This window comes from Mirounga leonina, unplaced genomic scaffold (genome assembly GCF_011800145.1).
Source record: "Mirounga leonina isolate KUSES-001 unplaced genomic scaffold, KU_Mleo_1.0 Mir_418, whole genome shotgun sequence".
Lineage (NCBI taxonomy): Eukaryota > Metazoa > Chordata > Mammalia > Carnivora > Phocidae > Mirounga > Mirounga leonina.
In genome coordinates, this window is record NW_023270739.1 from 10,427,926 (window position 1) to 10,441,021 (window position 13,096).

Consider the following 13,096-nt stretch of genomic DNA (forward strand, 5'->3'; position numbering starts at 1 on the left):
CATTGAACGGGTTAACTCACGCGTCTTATTTCTTGTTTTGTTTTCCCATTTCAGAGTCAAGCTGGGATAGTGAGAATACCCGCTTCATTTCAGTCTTGCTAAATTAGATGAGATGGCACACACAGCTTCCACACCCTGGACATGTCCTCACTAGGAACTGTGGCCGAGCGTTTGTTGAATTCAGTAGATGACCTTGCAGTAGATGGAGTTACTTCTGTACACTGTCAAAACCCGCAAAATGCAGTAGGAATAGGGTTGAAGAACATTATCCCTGGCATCTGAGTGAGGCTGGCAGAAACAGGGAGGGATTGGAGGCCAGGGTTCTTAGGACAAGGGTTCACAAACTAGGCTGGTCCACTACTTGTTTTTGTAAATAAAGTTTTATTGGAACGCAGCCATGTGTCACACATTTCTGTGGCTCCTTTTGTGCTGACCTGGCAGAGTGGAGTACTTGAGTCAGAGGCTGCGTTGCCTTCAGAGTAAAATGTATTTCCTTTCTGGGCATTTACAGAAAAAGTTTGACCCCTGTTTTAGAATAAGATTAAAAGATTTGGTTTGGGATGGAATGTTTGAAATACAGTGAGAGAAGCCAGTGCTTTAAGCATGAGGAATAATCTGAAGGCCCCGGCGACAGATTGTACGTAGGGGGATTTTGCTGTAGAAAGGTTAAGGATGCAGTGTCTTCATCATGGGTAGAATGATGCGGGAGGACAGACTTCCTGAAATCTGGGCATGGTGCAGGATTTTGGTGTCCTTGGCTAGAGACATCTAGGTTTGTCACCACTGGAAGGGGCTGGTAGGAGTCCCCTACATGGGTGGCCTCAGGTCTGGGAGACCCACCCAGGTCCTGGCCCTGCCTCCATTAGTGAGCCCCACAGTCCTGCTCTGTCCATCTGCAAGTGGTTGGGTATCACAGTGCTCAACACTAGCACTCTGGAGAGATCCAGAGAGATTCAGAGCACACAAATTGATTCAGATCATCACTTAGAACGTTTTGGATGGCAAGTCCCCTAATCTGTGTCACCACACTGCACGGAGGTTGATTTTCAATTTACCTTTTTTGTTCTCAATCTTAGATGTTTTGATTCTTAATTCAGAGCATTCATCTCAAGTGGATTCAGAGATTCAAATCTGCTGATAAATTCATGTTTGTTGAGAATTTTGGAGGGAGGAGGAAGATGTTGTCAGCTAAGCTTTTGAATAATGTCTCCTTTGACATTTTAAACTCAAAGTGGGCTGAACCGCAGATCAACATGTGTAGGCATTATGTGACCGAGATGTAGCATGTGTACAAATAGACTGTGTATATCTGAAAGATAGAACCTGGAAGGAAAGGTAATAGAGAAGCAAGGTAAAGGGGGCTCAGAAATGAGGGATCCTTTCTGCTATTTTCTTTATATGTCCTGCTTCCTGGTTTCATGGAGTAGGGTAGGAGGAAAAGGAGTATTTATTTATCTACCCTAATTAGGCCTGATGCTAGGTAATACAGACACACCATTTTTATATATGGAAACAGAGTCACAGAGAGGTTATGTCTTTTTTTTTTTTTAAATAGCCAATAGACTAGTACATTCATAGGTGGACTACTACTCAGTGAGTGATACAAAGTAATGAGCTATTTTTTTTTTTTAAGATTTTATTTATGTGTCAGAGAGAGAGGGAGAGAGAGCATGCACAAGCAGGGAGAGTGGCAGGCAGAGGAAGAAGCAGACTCCTCACTGAGCAAGGAGACCGATGTGGGACTCAATCCCAGGACCCTGGGATCATGACCTGAACCAAAGGCAGACCCTTAACCGACTGAGCCACCCAGGCGTCCCAAGAGGTTAAGTCTTTTGCCAAAGTTTATTAGTAAGTGGAACCATAATTCAAATTCAGTTCCTTCTTCTTCTGAATTCCAGACTCTTACAACTCTACTTAATTTGCTTGCTTTTCTTGGTTATCTCTCCCTCTTCCCCAGCATTTAATATTATAATGATATATATTATCATTATAATCATAATATTATTATATATATAATTATATATAATAATATATATAATATACAATTATATATTATAATATAATGTTATAATATTATAACAGTTATAATATTATAACTGTTGCCCACATATAAAATATATAATATTTTATGCCTTTTTTTGTTTTAAGTTCTAGATGTCAGTCCTTCCCTTCATCCCTTCCTCGGATGTTTGTTAAGTACAGGCAGCGTGCCAGGCCCTGGGAATCGAGAGGCTAGGTATGGGCAATGCCACTCAAAGTATGATCTGTGGACTGTTCTTGGTCCCTGCATTCATCAGGGTGCTCCAGAGAAATAGAGGAAGAGGGTATGCGTGTGCGCATGTGCATGTGTAAAGAGGTTTATTATAAATAATTGGCTCATGCAGTTATCAAGATGGGCAAGTCCCAGGATCTGCAGGGTGAGTTGGCAAGCTGGAGACCCAGGAAAGCCGATGATACAGTTCCATTCAAAAGGATGGCAGGCCCCAGACCTAGGAAGAGCTGGTGTTTCAGTTCAGATCCAAAGGCAGGAGGAAAGAAAAGAATATCCCAGTTGGAGGGCTGTCAGGCAGGAGGAAGTCTCTTACTGAGGGAAAGGTCAGCCCTTTTGTTCTGTCAAGGCCTGCAACTGACTGGATGAGGCCCACCCACACGAGGGAGGGCAATCTGCTTAATGTCCTGATTCAAATGTTAAGCTCCTCCCAATACACCCAGAATACTGTTTGACCAAATATCTGGGCACCCCATGGCTCAGTCAAGTTGACACATAAAATGAACCATCACAGTCCCCAAACTGTTTTGCAGCAAGGGAAGTATGAAAGGTAAACATTGACATTTAAAAGTTAGAGGGGGCGCTCCTGGGAGAGACCAGAGCCCACAGGACGTCATTGGGGTGTGCAGACCACCTCTAAAAAGGCCGGCCTTTTGCTGTCCTAACCCCTCCCCCTCTCCACCCAGAGGGCCAGGACAAGCCAGACAAAGAGGTCAAGAGACAGAGAGAGGAGTAGTTCAGGAACAAAAGCAGGAGTCAGGATGCATGAAATTAGAATGAGCCGTGAACATGGCTGAGCAACAGGCCCCTCTTGTATGGAGCAGCACTGGGATCTGTCAGTCGGGGTAGAGACACAGGGTCCCCGTGCACATGGAGCCAGGGAAAGTCAGAGTGGAGAGGGCCCGCAGCACAGCTCCCGGACGTTCCCTTCCAGAAGCGGAACCTGGCCAAGGAAGAGGACGGCGGGGCCAGCTCAGGATAGCCTACCTTTAGAACAAACCAGAAATCCCAATTCCACTGTTGATTGAGTACTTCCTGTATGCCAGGCGCAGGGCACAGCATACGTGTTTCCTTTCCTAACATCGGTTCCCTTCCTTGACACCTGGCATTTACTATTTTGTGTGTTGTCTTCGGTGACAAATCTATAGAGCTTTAAAAGGGGAGAAGACACCTTTAGGCCTTTAAGAGCTAGGTTTGGTTAAAGCCATCTGGGGTCTAAAGAAGAGTAGACTGTTGATCTAGCATTGCCCCCCTTGCCACCCCTGGAATTGTAATTGCTTGGGGATTACATAATTATGCCTTTATTTATAAGCACATAATCAAAGAATTATGGGCATGGAGAATGGGGGCTCTCGGGGGAGGAGTCAGAGGAAGTGATGCAGTCCGCTCCTTCCCCCTTGGCCTCCCGATGAACTTGGACCTGCCTGAGGCTGAAGGGAAGAAGGTTCAGAGATGCCATAGGTCGAAAATAAGCCAAGGTTTCTTGGCCCTTTTCTCCCATATACTAGAGAACAGCCCTGTGTTGAGAAAATGTACAGCCTTTGACCCCCTAATTTATGTCATCAATGTATCCTACCCATAATACCACCTCCTCTTATTGGAACTATTGCCCAGCAGGAGGCAGAGTGCTCAGAGCTTTGTATTTCCGTATCTTAAACCTGCCATCATGGATTGTGAGGTTAGCATTTCTGCTCCCGTGTCAGAGCTCCGAGCATTTAAGTAGTCCCTCCAAAAGAACAAATTTCTGGTTCCCCCTTTGTTGTGAATTTTCCAGAGCTTCTGGGACCCTGGTGTATTTCCAGAGCTTGCTGGAGTCCTCCCCAGATGTCCCCAGGGTTTTTTTCATAAGGACGAAAACCCCACAGGCCTCAGAGCATCTGTAGCCATAACTCCGAGCATAAAAAACGCGAGGAGGGCCCCCTACAGTCATGGAGACCTTAGTTGCAGTCCTCCTGCACCACAGTGGCAAAGCTTAAATGTTTCGAGTCTGTTGCTACCTGCTTTTGCTGCGATCACCTAAGACATTATCAGCATGAACTACCCAGCACTGCCCAGATCCGTGGCAGACCCCACACAGAAGCATTGCTCTGCCCGCTGCCGGAAGCTGGATGCCCATCTCCTCCCACCCTTGCTTGAAGGGTCGATGGCAGTTGAGCAAAACACAATTGCCGCTAATGGCCTGTTCATTTCCATCCTCGGTGGGACTGATTTGGTTTTTACCAAACAGGGAAACAGGTTTCAAAAGCTGGGGTTGGAGCTTGTGACTGGCCAGCTCAGTGACAATCCAGCCCTCATCAACCTGTGATTTCATGTACCCACACACTCCGCCTCGGCCTTTGATCTGTGGTCCTGGGCAGTGGAATTCAGTGAGTCCGAGATGCCACATTAGTAGGAGAGGGCCAGGAGCTCAGGTGTTCAACCCCAAGGCGATTAAGGGGGAGAAGAATGAGTCATGTCTGTGAGGGCTCACAGACACATCACAAGGTCGTGGGCAGAGGCCGGGGGTACATCGGCACAGCTGAAGCCCGCGGGGTGTAATTCATTGCCTCCTTTGATCCTCAAGTTTTGTGAGTCACAGAGACGCTCTGGGACGGTTTGGAAGCTCAGTGGGGTCTGGGCAGGAAGAAGAAAAACTCGAAGTGTGGAAAAAGAGAAATTGCGGATTTTCGGGGCAGGCAGCTAAGAGAGGATAATTTTCTAGAGATGTCATTTTTGCTTGGTCGCCTCGAAGGATCCTGGGATTTCGGCAGCGCAGGAGCCGAGAGGAGTGACAGCTTTGGCTGTGTCCTGTCCCTGGTGCACCTGTGTACAAGGTGTGGCGTGCTAAGTATCTTTGGGAAATGGGGATTTTACATTAATAAAATTAAAAAGTTCTCTGTAGGGCTGATTATGAAGCTGTTTAAGTGGAGCATGTACAGGTTCAGGCCTAAGAGAACCCGGGGTACAAACTCCGACACCGCTGTGCCCTGGTTGTGTGATGTTCAGAGACCTCCCATCCTTTCCGGGTATGACGGTTAAATGGAGTGTTGCTGGCAACAGTGACTGCTTTTCTGGGAACACCTTGAAGTTAATTACACTCCTTTCTTCTCCTTTATTGCACTTGGTTATTTGACTCTTGGCTTGGACACATGTATCCACCCCTATGGCATCTATCAGATGGTATGATACGTTACCACGAAGGTAAGTATGACCTGTGCTTTGTTCTCAGTGAACTACCAGCCTTCACGGGAAACATTCGCTGAAACAATTGACCAAGTACAGTATGATAGTTTGTTTTTCAATAGTGATACGTACAGAAATAAAATGTGTTAGAACAGCCTGAAGATTTTGCCTGCACACTGAAGGCGGCTTTCCCTGGCAACTGAGGCTTCTGAAAAAGGGTTTTGAAGGATGAATAGGAGTTCCCATAGGAAGAAATAAATAAACCTTGTCATTATTATTATCTGTTCTTTTTACTCCTTTTTGCTCTCTTCCACTTTCTACTTTTCCTCTTTCCCCTCTACCTGCTAGCCCTCCTTCACATTCCTATTTTATAGAGAACAAGAATGTCTACGGAAACGTTCCAAGTAGGGAAGGGAAGACGGTGTATTTAATTAGGAAACATTATGATTGTCTTCTCTAAACAGCATGTGCATTTTTATCACCGTAGTTAAGTCCTTCTGTCCTCAGCTTTGTCCCCGGCTCAGTGTGGGTGCATTTATTTGTCGCTCTGTTGCCACCCACTTGCCCTGGTCAGTGGGATCGGGAAAGGAGCCTCCCGCGCAGTGACAGATGCGTGGGGGGTGGGGCGGGGCGCGCGGGGTGTGTCGTCCCGGCTAACCTGGTCTTTCCCCGCCTCCGCCCCCAGATGGGAAGCCGGTGTCCCTGTCGCCGCTGGAGTCGCAGCCGCACAGCCCCCGGTACGCGGCCGCCGGCCAGCGGGAGCGCGAGAGCCTGGAGGTGCGTGTGCGCGAGGTGGAGGAGGAGAACCGCGCGCTGCGCCGGCAGCTCAGCCTGGCGCAGGGCCGTGGCCCGGCGCACCGGCACGGCAACCGCTCCAAGAGCTACTCGGTGGAGGAGGGAACCGGGGACAGCGAGAACCTCCGCGCCGGCATCGTGGCGGGCAACAGCTCCGAGTGCGGGCAGCAGCCGGTCGTGGAGAAGTGTGAGGTAAGAGCATCCGGAGGCCCCTGGCCCTCCGCCCTCCCAGGTGCCACCGGGAAAGCGCCGGCATTCTTGGCTCGGCCCGGATGCGAATCCGGCACCGCCCCTAACCTTGCTGTGTGTGGCCTGGCCAGTCCTGTAGTCTCTCTGAGCCGTGGTCTTTCCCATCTGAGAAATGGGCGCAAGAGGACCTCCACCACAGAGATGTTAAGAGGAGCAAAGGGATGGAAACTACCGCTGGTTTCTTGGCGGTTCATTGTGACCCACTCGGGATTTCTGCACCCAGCTGTCATCCATCCTGGGGATGCTTCTTACTTAGACTACAGTGTGAGTGGCGCAGATGGAGTTGTGGCCCTGTTGGGCGGTTCCCTTGGCCGCCTCCTTACTTTATAATCAGCTTCTGGAGTTCAGAACCAGAGACTTGTTGCTTCCCTAAGGCGGTGATTTAACTTTTGAAGCTGAATATCCTGCCCCCCCACCCCCACCCCGAGTTTGCTTTCTGTATTAGTAACTCTTTGGACATCTGGAAAACTTACGCACACCCTCTCCCGCCCATCCTCATCCTTCCCATTTGTACATCCGTGCTTAGGTCTGTCCTGAACACACATACACACACGCGCGCACACACACACACACACACTCATGTCCTGCTTCTTCCAGTTCCCAAGGACAGGAATTAGAGCAGCCCTGTTAAGAGCAAAGCCTTATGTGACCCAGACAAGCCTGAGTTCATATCCCAGCTCTGGTGGTTTCTACTCTGGGTGCTTGAGCAAGTTACCTAACCTCTCTGAACTTCAGATGTCTCATCAATAAATTTGAGAAAAGAAGTTCCTGCTTCATGGAGGATTTATGAGAAGTAGATGGGATGGGTCATATAAAGCCACAAACAGTGCCTGGTACATACTATGTTCTCAATTATGGTATTTTTTGGGTTTTTTTGAGAGCATGTGTGCGAGCAGTGGGGATGCAGGGGTGGGCAGAGGGAGAGAGAGAATTCCAAGCGGGCTCCACGCTCAGCACAGAGCCTGATGCGGGGCTCGATCCCACAACGCCAATACCATGACCCAAGCCTAAATCAAGAGTTGGACGCCCAACCGACTAAGCCACCCAGGCGCCCCATCAGTTATGGTTAATTTTTATTTTTAGTTATCTACATTACCTGCTGCTGCTTTATTCCATTTCCTGGCCACATTGTCAGAATGTGAGACTTCACACCTCCCTGAAAACACCTGGCAGACTGTAATATGTTGTTCATGTGAGGGTGGTTATTATGTTGCTGATACTATACAGTCTGTCACAAGGGAATGGGGGGCTTACTAAGCAGCATAGACTCCATTCTGGAGAAGGTCAGCGGTGAACGAGGAGAGCCCCCTGGGTCTAGTAGGATTTCTTGTGGCTTCTCAAGCCTGGTTGAGGTGTGGAGAGGTGGACAGTGGTGGATGGAGCCTGTCCAGTGAGGAATGCACACGTGAGCATATAAAATGTGAAGTAAAGCATTGTCCTAGCAAGAAAGAATGCAGGACATGGTGAGTTGATCAGTCAGCAAGCCCAGAGAACCTGGGCTGGGAAATGGTTGCACTGGATTATCATTCATTCTTTCGTTCAGCGGACAGTCCCTGAGCCTCTGTTACGTGTCTCACACTGTTCGCTGTGCTGGGAAATATCAATGAACAAAAAAGAGACAAAACTCCCTTTCTTGTTTTCCCGTTGAGGTGGGACGTGGAGAAAGAGATGCTCAAGAAATTGAGAAATTCAAACATCAGGAGGTGTTAAATGCCACATGTTGGTTCAGCCCTGCCCACATGCCAGGTCCCATCCATTTATTCCTCCACAACCATCGCCAGTGGCCTGAGGTCCTAAACATCTCTCTCTTAGTCTTTAGTAGTGCTAACAGACTCCCCTGCTTCTGGCTGGTCTGGAAGGACCCTAATTTGAGGAACTTCCCTTCTTGTCTGGGAGAAGACTTGCTGGCTTTCTTGCAGGTTCTCTGCTCTCTGGTTATGGCCCTGGTGTCCGTTCAGAGTGGGCGATGGAACCCTGCCCACTAGGTGGGAAGGCCCAGGGGGAGGGAGTGTATTTACGTTATTATGACTCAGGCTGACTCAAAGCACTGACTGAGAATCAAGGAGGTGAGAAATGGAAATGAGAAAGGAAAAAAAGTGGTGGTGGGGGGAGACAAGTGGAGCAGAGGGAGAAGGTGGGGGTGGGGGCTTTCTCTTCCTACCACAGTCTGTCAGACCACAGTCTGTCTCCCCAGTGCTGTTTCCTGAGAGACACATCCTATTTCTAAAGAGGGCTTCTGCCCGGAGTGCCCCACAGAGTAGTGTAGACAAAACAGCTCCTAAAGCTGGGAGACCCGAACCTAAACCCTGGCCCCATGCCCAGCTTAATAACTATGTGGCACTCAGCAACTTACATCACTTTTCCATATCTTGGTTTCCTCGTCTGTAAATTACCAAGAAAAATCAAGTTCCTGCCTGGTTTGTACTACATCAGTGGTGACAACAGATATTAGAGCTGGAGGCAAACTCTAAAAGAGTTGTTATTGGCATTAGATTTCATGGTGAAGTACCAAAATATCCCACCTGACAGTGGCTTTGCATCTTATTTCTCTTTATGCCTGAAAAGTCTGGAGGCCTTTTTCAGTAGGGATGTCCGTTTTGGGGACGCGGGCTTCGGTGATGTTTCGCTCAGCTTACCTGCCTGGCATTTCCAAGGTCGTCTCGTCCATGATGACTGCCAGAGCTTTGGTCCTGTCTCCACATTCCAGCTGACAGGAAAGCTGCGGTGTTAAGGTGGGGCACGCCACCTCCCTTCCATAACACGTGTTAGACGTATCACAGTCCGTTCCTCTAGGGGCACACTGACGGAAGAACTTCCCTGTAGGACTACCAGGAGCTGCCACCTAGCTGCAAGGGAGCCTGCAAAAGGTCGGTTTTTACTCGAGGATGCCGCGTTCTCTGCTAACAGTTTGGAGCGCTGCTTCTAGAACAGATGTCAAGGTTACAGTGAACATTCTTTATCACATGGGCTGTGCCCAAACTTGGTGGTCAATTAGAATTACGTACCAAAAATGCATATTCATGGGACCCACCCTAGACCTACTCATCGAGAATCTCTGGGTGTAAGTTGCAAGAGCATGAGCATTAAAAAAAACAACAGGGACGCCTGGGTGGCTCAGTCGGTTGAGCGTCTGCCTTCGGCTCAGGTCATGATCCCTGGGTCCTGGGATCGAGTCCCACATGGGCTCCCTGCTCTGCGGGAAGCCTGCTTCTCACTCTGCCTCTGTCTCTCTCTCTGTCTCTCATGAATAAATAAATAAAATCTTTAAAAAAAAAAAAAAACAACAAAAAACAGTGCAAGTGATTCTGAGATAGTAGAGATTGTTTGAAAACCACTGCCTGAAGCCACAACAGAAACAATGGGGTTCTCTTCATGCCTGTTCTCTTTGAGAGATGAAGTAGCAGTTTAGGAATTCAGACCTGGGGATTGTTGATTCTTCTAGTAATTTAGTTTTTTGTCTTTTGCGCCTGAGAATTAAAGTTTCCTTCCTTTGTTTTTCTTCTCTTTGCCTGTCTTGATAATGTTACTTCCTAGACCCTTGAAGTTAGTTTTGGTAGAATTGTCTGTGCTGAAACCCAGGTCCTGTTCCAAGCCACCACAGATGAATTTGGAAGTCTTGATCTGCTGTAGCTTATTTCGAGGTGGTCTCCTGCGGGGACACCTTGACCTTGAGATGCTGACTTCACACCCATTCCAGTGTAGATACTTTCTCCGTCTCCATCGCTTGGCGTCTTTAAAGATTTTAGTGAAGAAGCCATAGAGGCAAACAAGAAATGTCAGTCAGCGGAGTCAAAATAGAAGCCTCCCTTCATCGAGACACTTGGCGGTTACAAGTGCCGAAGCCGGTCCTGACGCCCTGTCAGAGCTCAGCACCTCACCACAGAGGATGTTGTCATCCTCCCTCATTGCACTGAAACCTCTCCGGGGTATGACAGGTATTTCTGAAAAGTCTTCTGTAATGATGCCCAGGCTGTCAGCCGAGATACCTGGTGATGGAAACAATGGGCCCTCGCCAGTCCTGGTGCCCTCTTATCGTTCCTAATTATGTGGCCTTTAAAGAGCTGTCCGTTTTATTCTTGCCTTCCTCTGTTGTGAGGGCAATGCTGTTTCAGCAACGGACTGGTTTCTGCATGCCATGGAACTTCTGCAGCAGAGTCATCCTCTGTGATTTCTGCTTGGGCCCTTGGCTGTCTGGATAGGTGTACTTTTCTTGCACTTCTGGTTCTGGTCCATTCCAGGAGTCAGCTCTGCTACAGCAGAAAAGTCACTGGAACTGGGGTCCAAATTCCAGACTGGGAGTCTTTACTTTGTCAGTCGCTAGTCATATGACCTGGGGTAATTCAGTGACTTTCTTAGAGCCCGTGTTATCATTACAAAAATGAGAATTTATAATCTGCTCTTCCCAGTGCAGTTGTGAGGATGAAATGGGCTAGCAGGTGGGAAACCAACTCTGTGGGAGCATCCCATAGCCTTACTCTGCGCATTCCAGTTCCCTAATGCTGCCTAACAAACACCTAAAATGTCGCAGCTTAAAACAACGTGGGTCATTTTATTAGCTCTCATGGTTTCTTTAGGTCAGGATTTGGGAAGGGCTTTGGTGAACAGTTGTTGTTTGGGATCCCTCATACACGTGTCGTTAGTTTGTGGCTGGAGCTGAACAGTGAGGGCTGGAGCTGTGGGCGCTGACGCAGCGCCCCTCTTCCCTGTCATAGACTCGGGGCCTCTCCATGTCCGTCTCTGCGGCCAGCTTGGACTTCCCTAAACTATGGCGGCCCCAGGGCACTCGGCCGCTTCCCTGGAATTAGTCGGTGATGTTTCGTAATCCCTTTAATCCCGTAATTCCTTTATTCCCGACTAAATACAAGTGTTCCAGTGACTGAGGCAGAACAGAAACACTTTTTTTTTTTTTTTAAAGACTTTATTTATTTGACACAGAAAGAGTGAGAGAGATAGAGCACAAGCAGGGGGAGTAGCAGGCAGGCAGAGGGAGAAGCAGGCTCTCTGCTGAGCAAGGAGCCCGATGCGGGACTCGATCCCAGAACCCTGGGATCATGACCCGAGCCGAAGGCAGCCGCTTAACCGACTGAGCCACCCAGGCGCCCAGAACAGAAACACTTTTTATGCCCTGGCCTCAGAGTCACATAATGTCACTTCTGCTGATAGTGAAATCTTTTCATTGGAAGAGGCTCAAAAGCTCACCCAGTTTCACAGGGAAAAGTACATACCCCATCTCTCAGTGGGAGGAATGTCAGAGAATTGGCGGATGTCCTTGAACACAACAACAATTGATACTGTTCCCGTGGGAGGTCAGGGGAATGGTGCACTCTGATGTGAGACCACCATTATGGAAGTCTGTCTCTCCTCCGTGCTTTGAGCTTCATTTCTCGGTCGTAATGTAATAGTAATAAAAGTTACATTTACTCAGCCTTTAAAGTGGATCAGACATTGTGCTAAAATTTACATAAAATAATTTACATAAACTATCTCATTCAGTCCACACAGCATACTTTCTTCATTTGACACATTAGAAAGCTGCTAAGAAAGTTTCAGTAATTATTTGAAAGTCCTACTACCAGAAGAGATGGAGCTCGAATTTAAACCTAAGCAGTTTGCTTCTAGAACCTGTACTTGGGGCGGGGGGGAGGGGAAATGCCTGGGTGGCTCAGTCAGTTAAGTGTCTGCCTTCAGCTCAGGTCATGATCCCAGGGTCCTGGGATCGAGTCCTGCATCGGGCTCCCTGCTCAGCGGAGAGTCTGCCTCTCCCTCTACCTCTCCCCTTCTTGTGTGTGCGCTCTCTCTGTCAAATAAATAAAATCTTAAAAAAAAAAAAAAAAGAACCCGTATTTGGAACCATTGCCTTACCACTCTGTGAATTAGAGCACCCAGGACCCACACCCCCATGAGCTTAGAGCCCCAGTCCTAGTCTGTGCCCGGCAGGTGCCTCATCTCAAAGGCTTCAGGGTTACCGGGCATGATGGGGTTCATCTTTCACCTTGGGGGCTACAGCAGCTACGTGGGGGTAGTCATTTCTCAGTAGGTCGAGGCAAGGATGTATGTGTTCTTTTAAAAGAAGTTATATTTAAAATTGCCTTCCAGGGCGCCTGGGTGGCTCAGTTGGTTAAGCGACTGCCTTAGGCTCAGGTCATGATCCCGGAGTCCTGGGATCGAGTCCCACATTGGGCTCCCGGCTCAGCAGAGAGCCTGCTTCTCCCTCTGACCCTATCCCCTCTCATGCTGTTTCTCTCTCTCTCTCAAGTAAATAAATAAATAAAATCTTTAAAATTGCCTTCCAGACTGTGAGTGTATTTGTTAGCTCGGTACAGATGTACTATTTTGCTTTAGCCATTATGCTTATAAATCTTGACACCTTGTGCCTTCATTTTCTGGGCCCCTAGAAACATAGTATTTTGATCTATTACTTCATTTTAGAGAATTTTATGAAATAACTCAGCAGTGGAGGGGTTTTGCCTGCCACCTCTCGTATTCACATGGCTATCGGAAGATACTGCTGTAGCATTTGGATTCACATTTTATTAGCCTCATAGGTTGTCTTCCGGGCTCCTTCAAGGATGTAAGTGTGCTAGAATATCTTCCCTAAACGTCAGGCCCTGGAGTTAGGGA

General features: G+C 48.1%; 1 protein-coding gene across 5 annotated transcripts in view; it reads left to right on the forward strand.

Annotated features, from left to right (window-relative positions):
- Window positions 1-13,096, forward strand: part of LARGE1 (LARGE xylosyl- and glucuronyltransferase 1) — a 514,447-nt gene that overhangs the window by 223,166 nt on the left and 278,185 nt on the right. For all 5 annotated transcript variants that reach the window (XM_034987635.1, XM_034987636.1, XM_034987633.1 and 2 more), the window contains exon 3: window positions 6,117-6,418. In XM_034987635.1, the coding sequence (XP_034843526.1) occupies window positions 6,117-6,418 (302 nt within the window). The remainder of the gene's footprint in view (window positions 1-6,116; window positions 6,419-13,096) is intronic.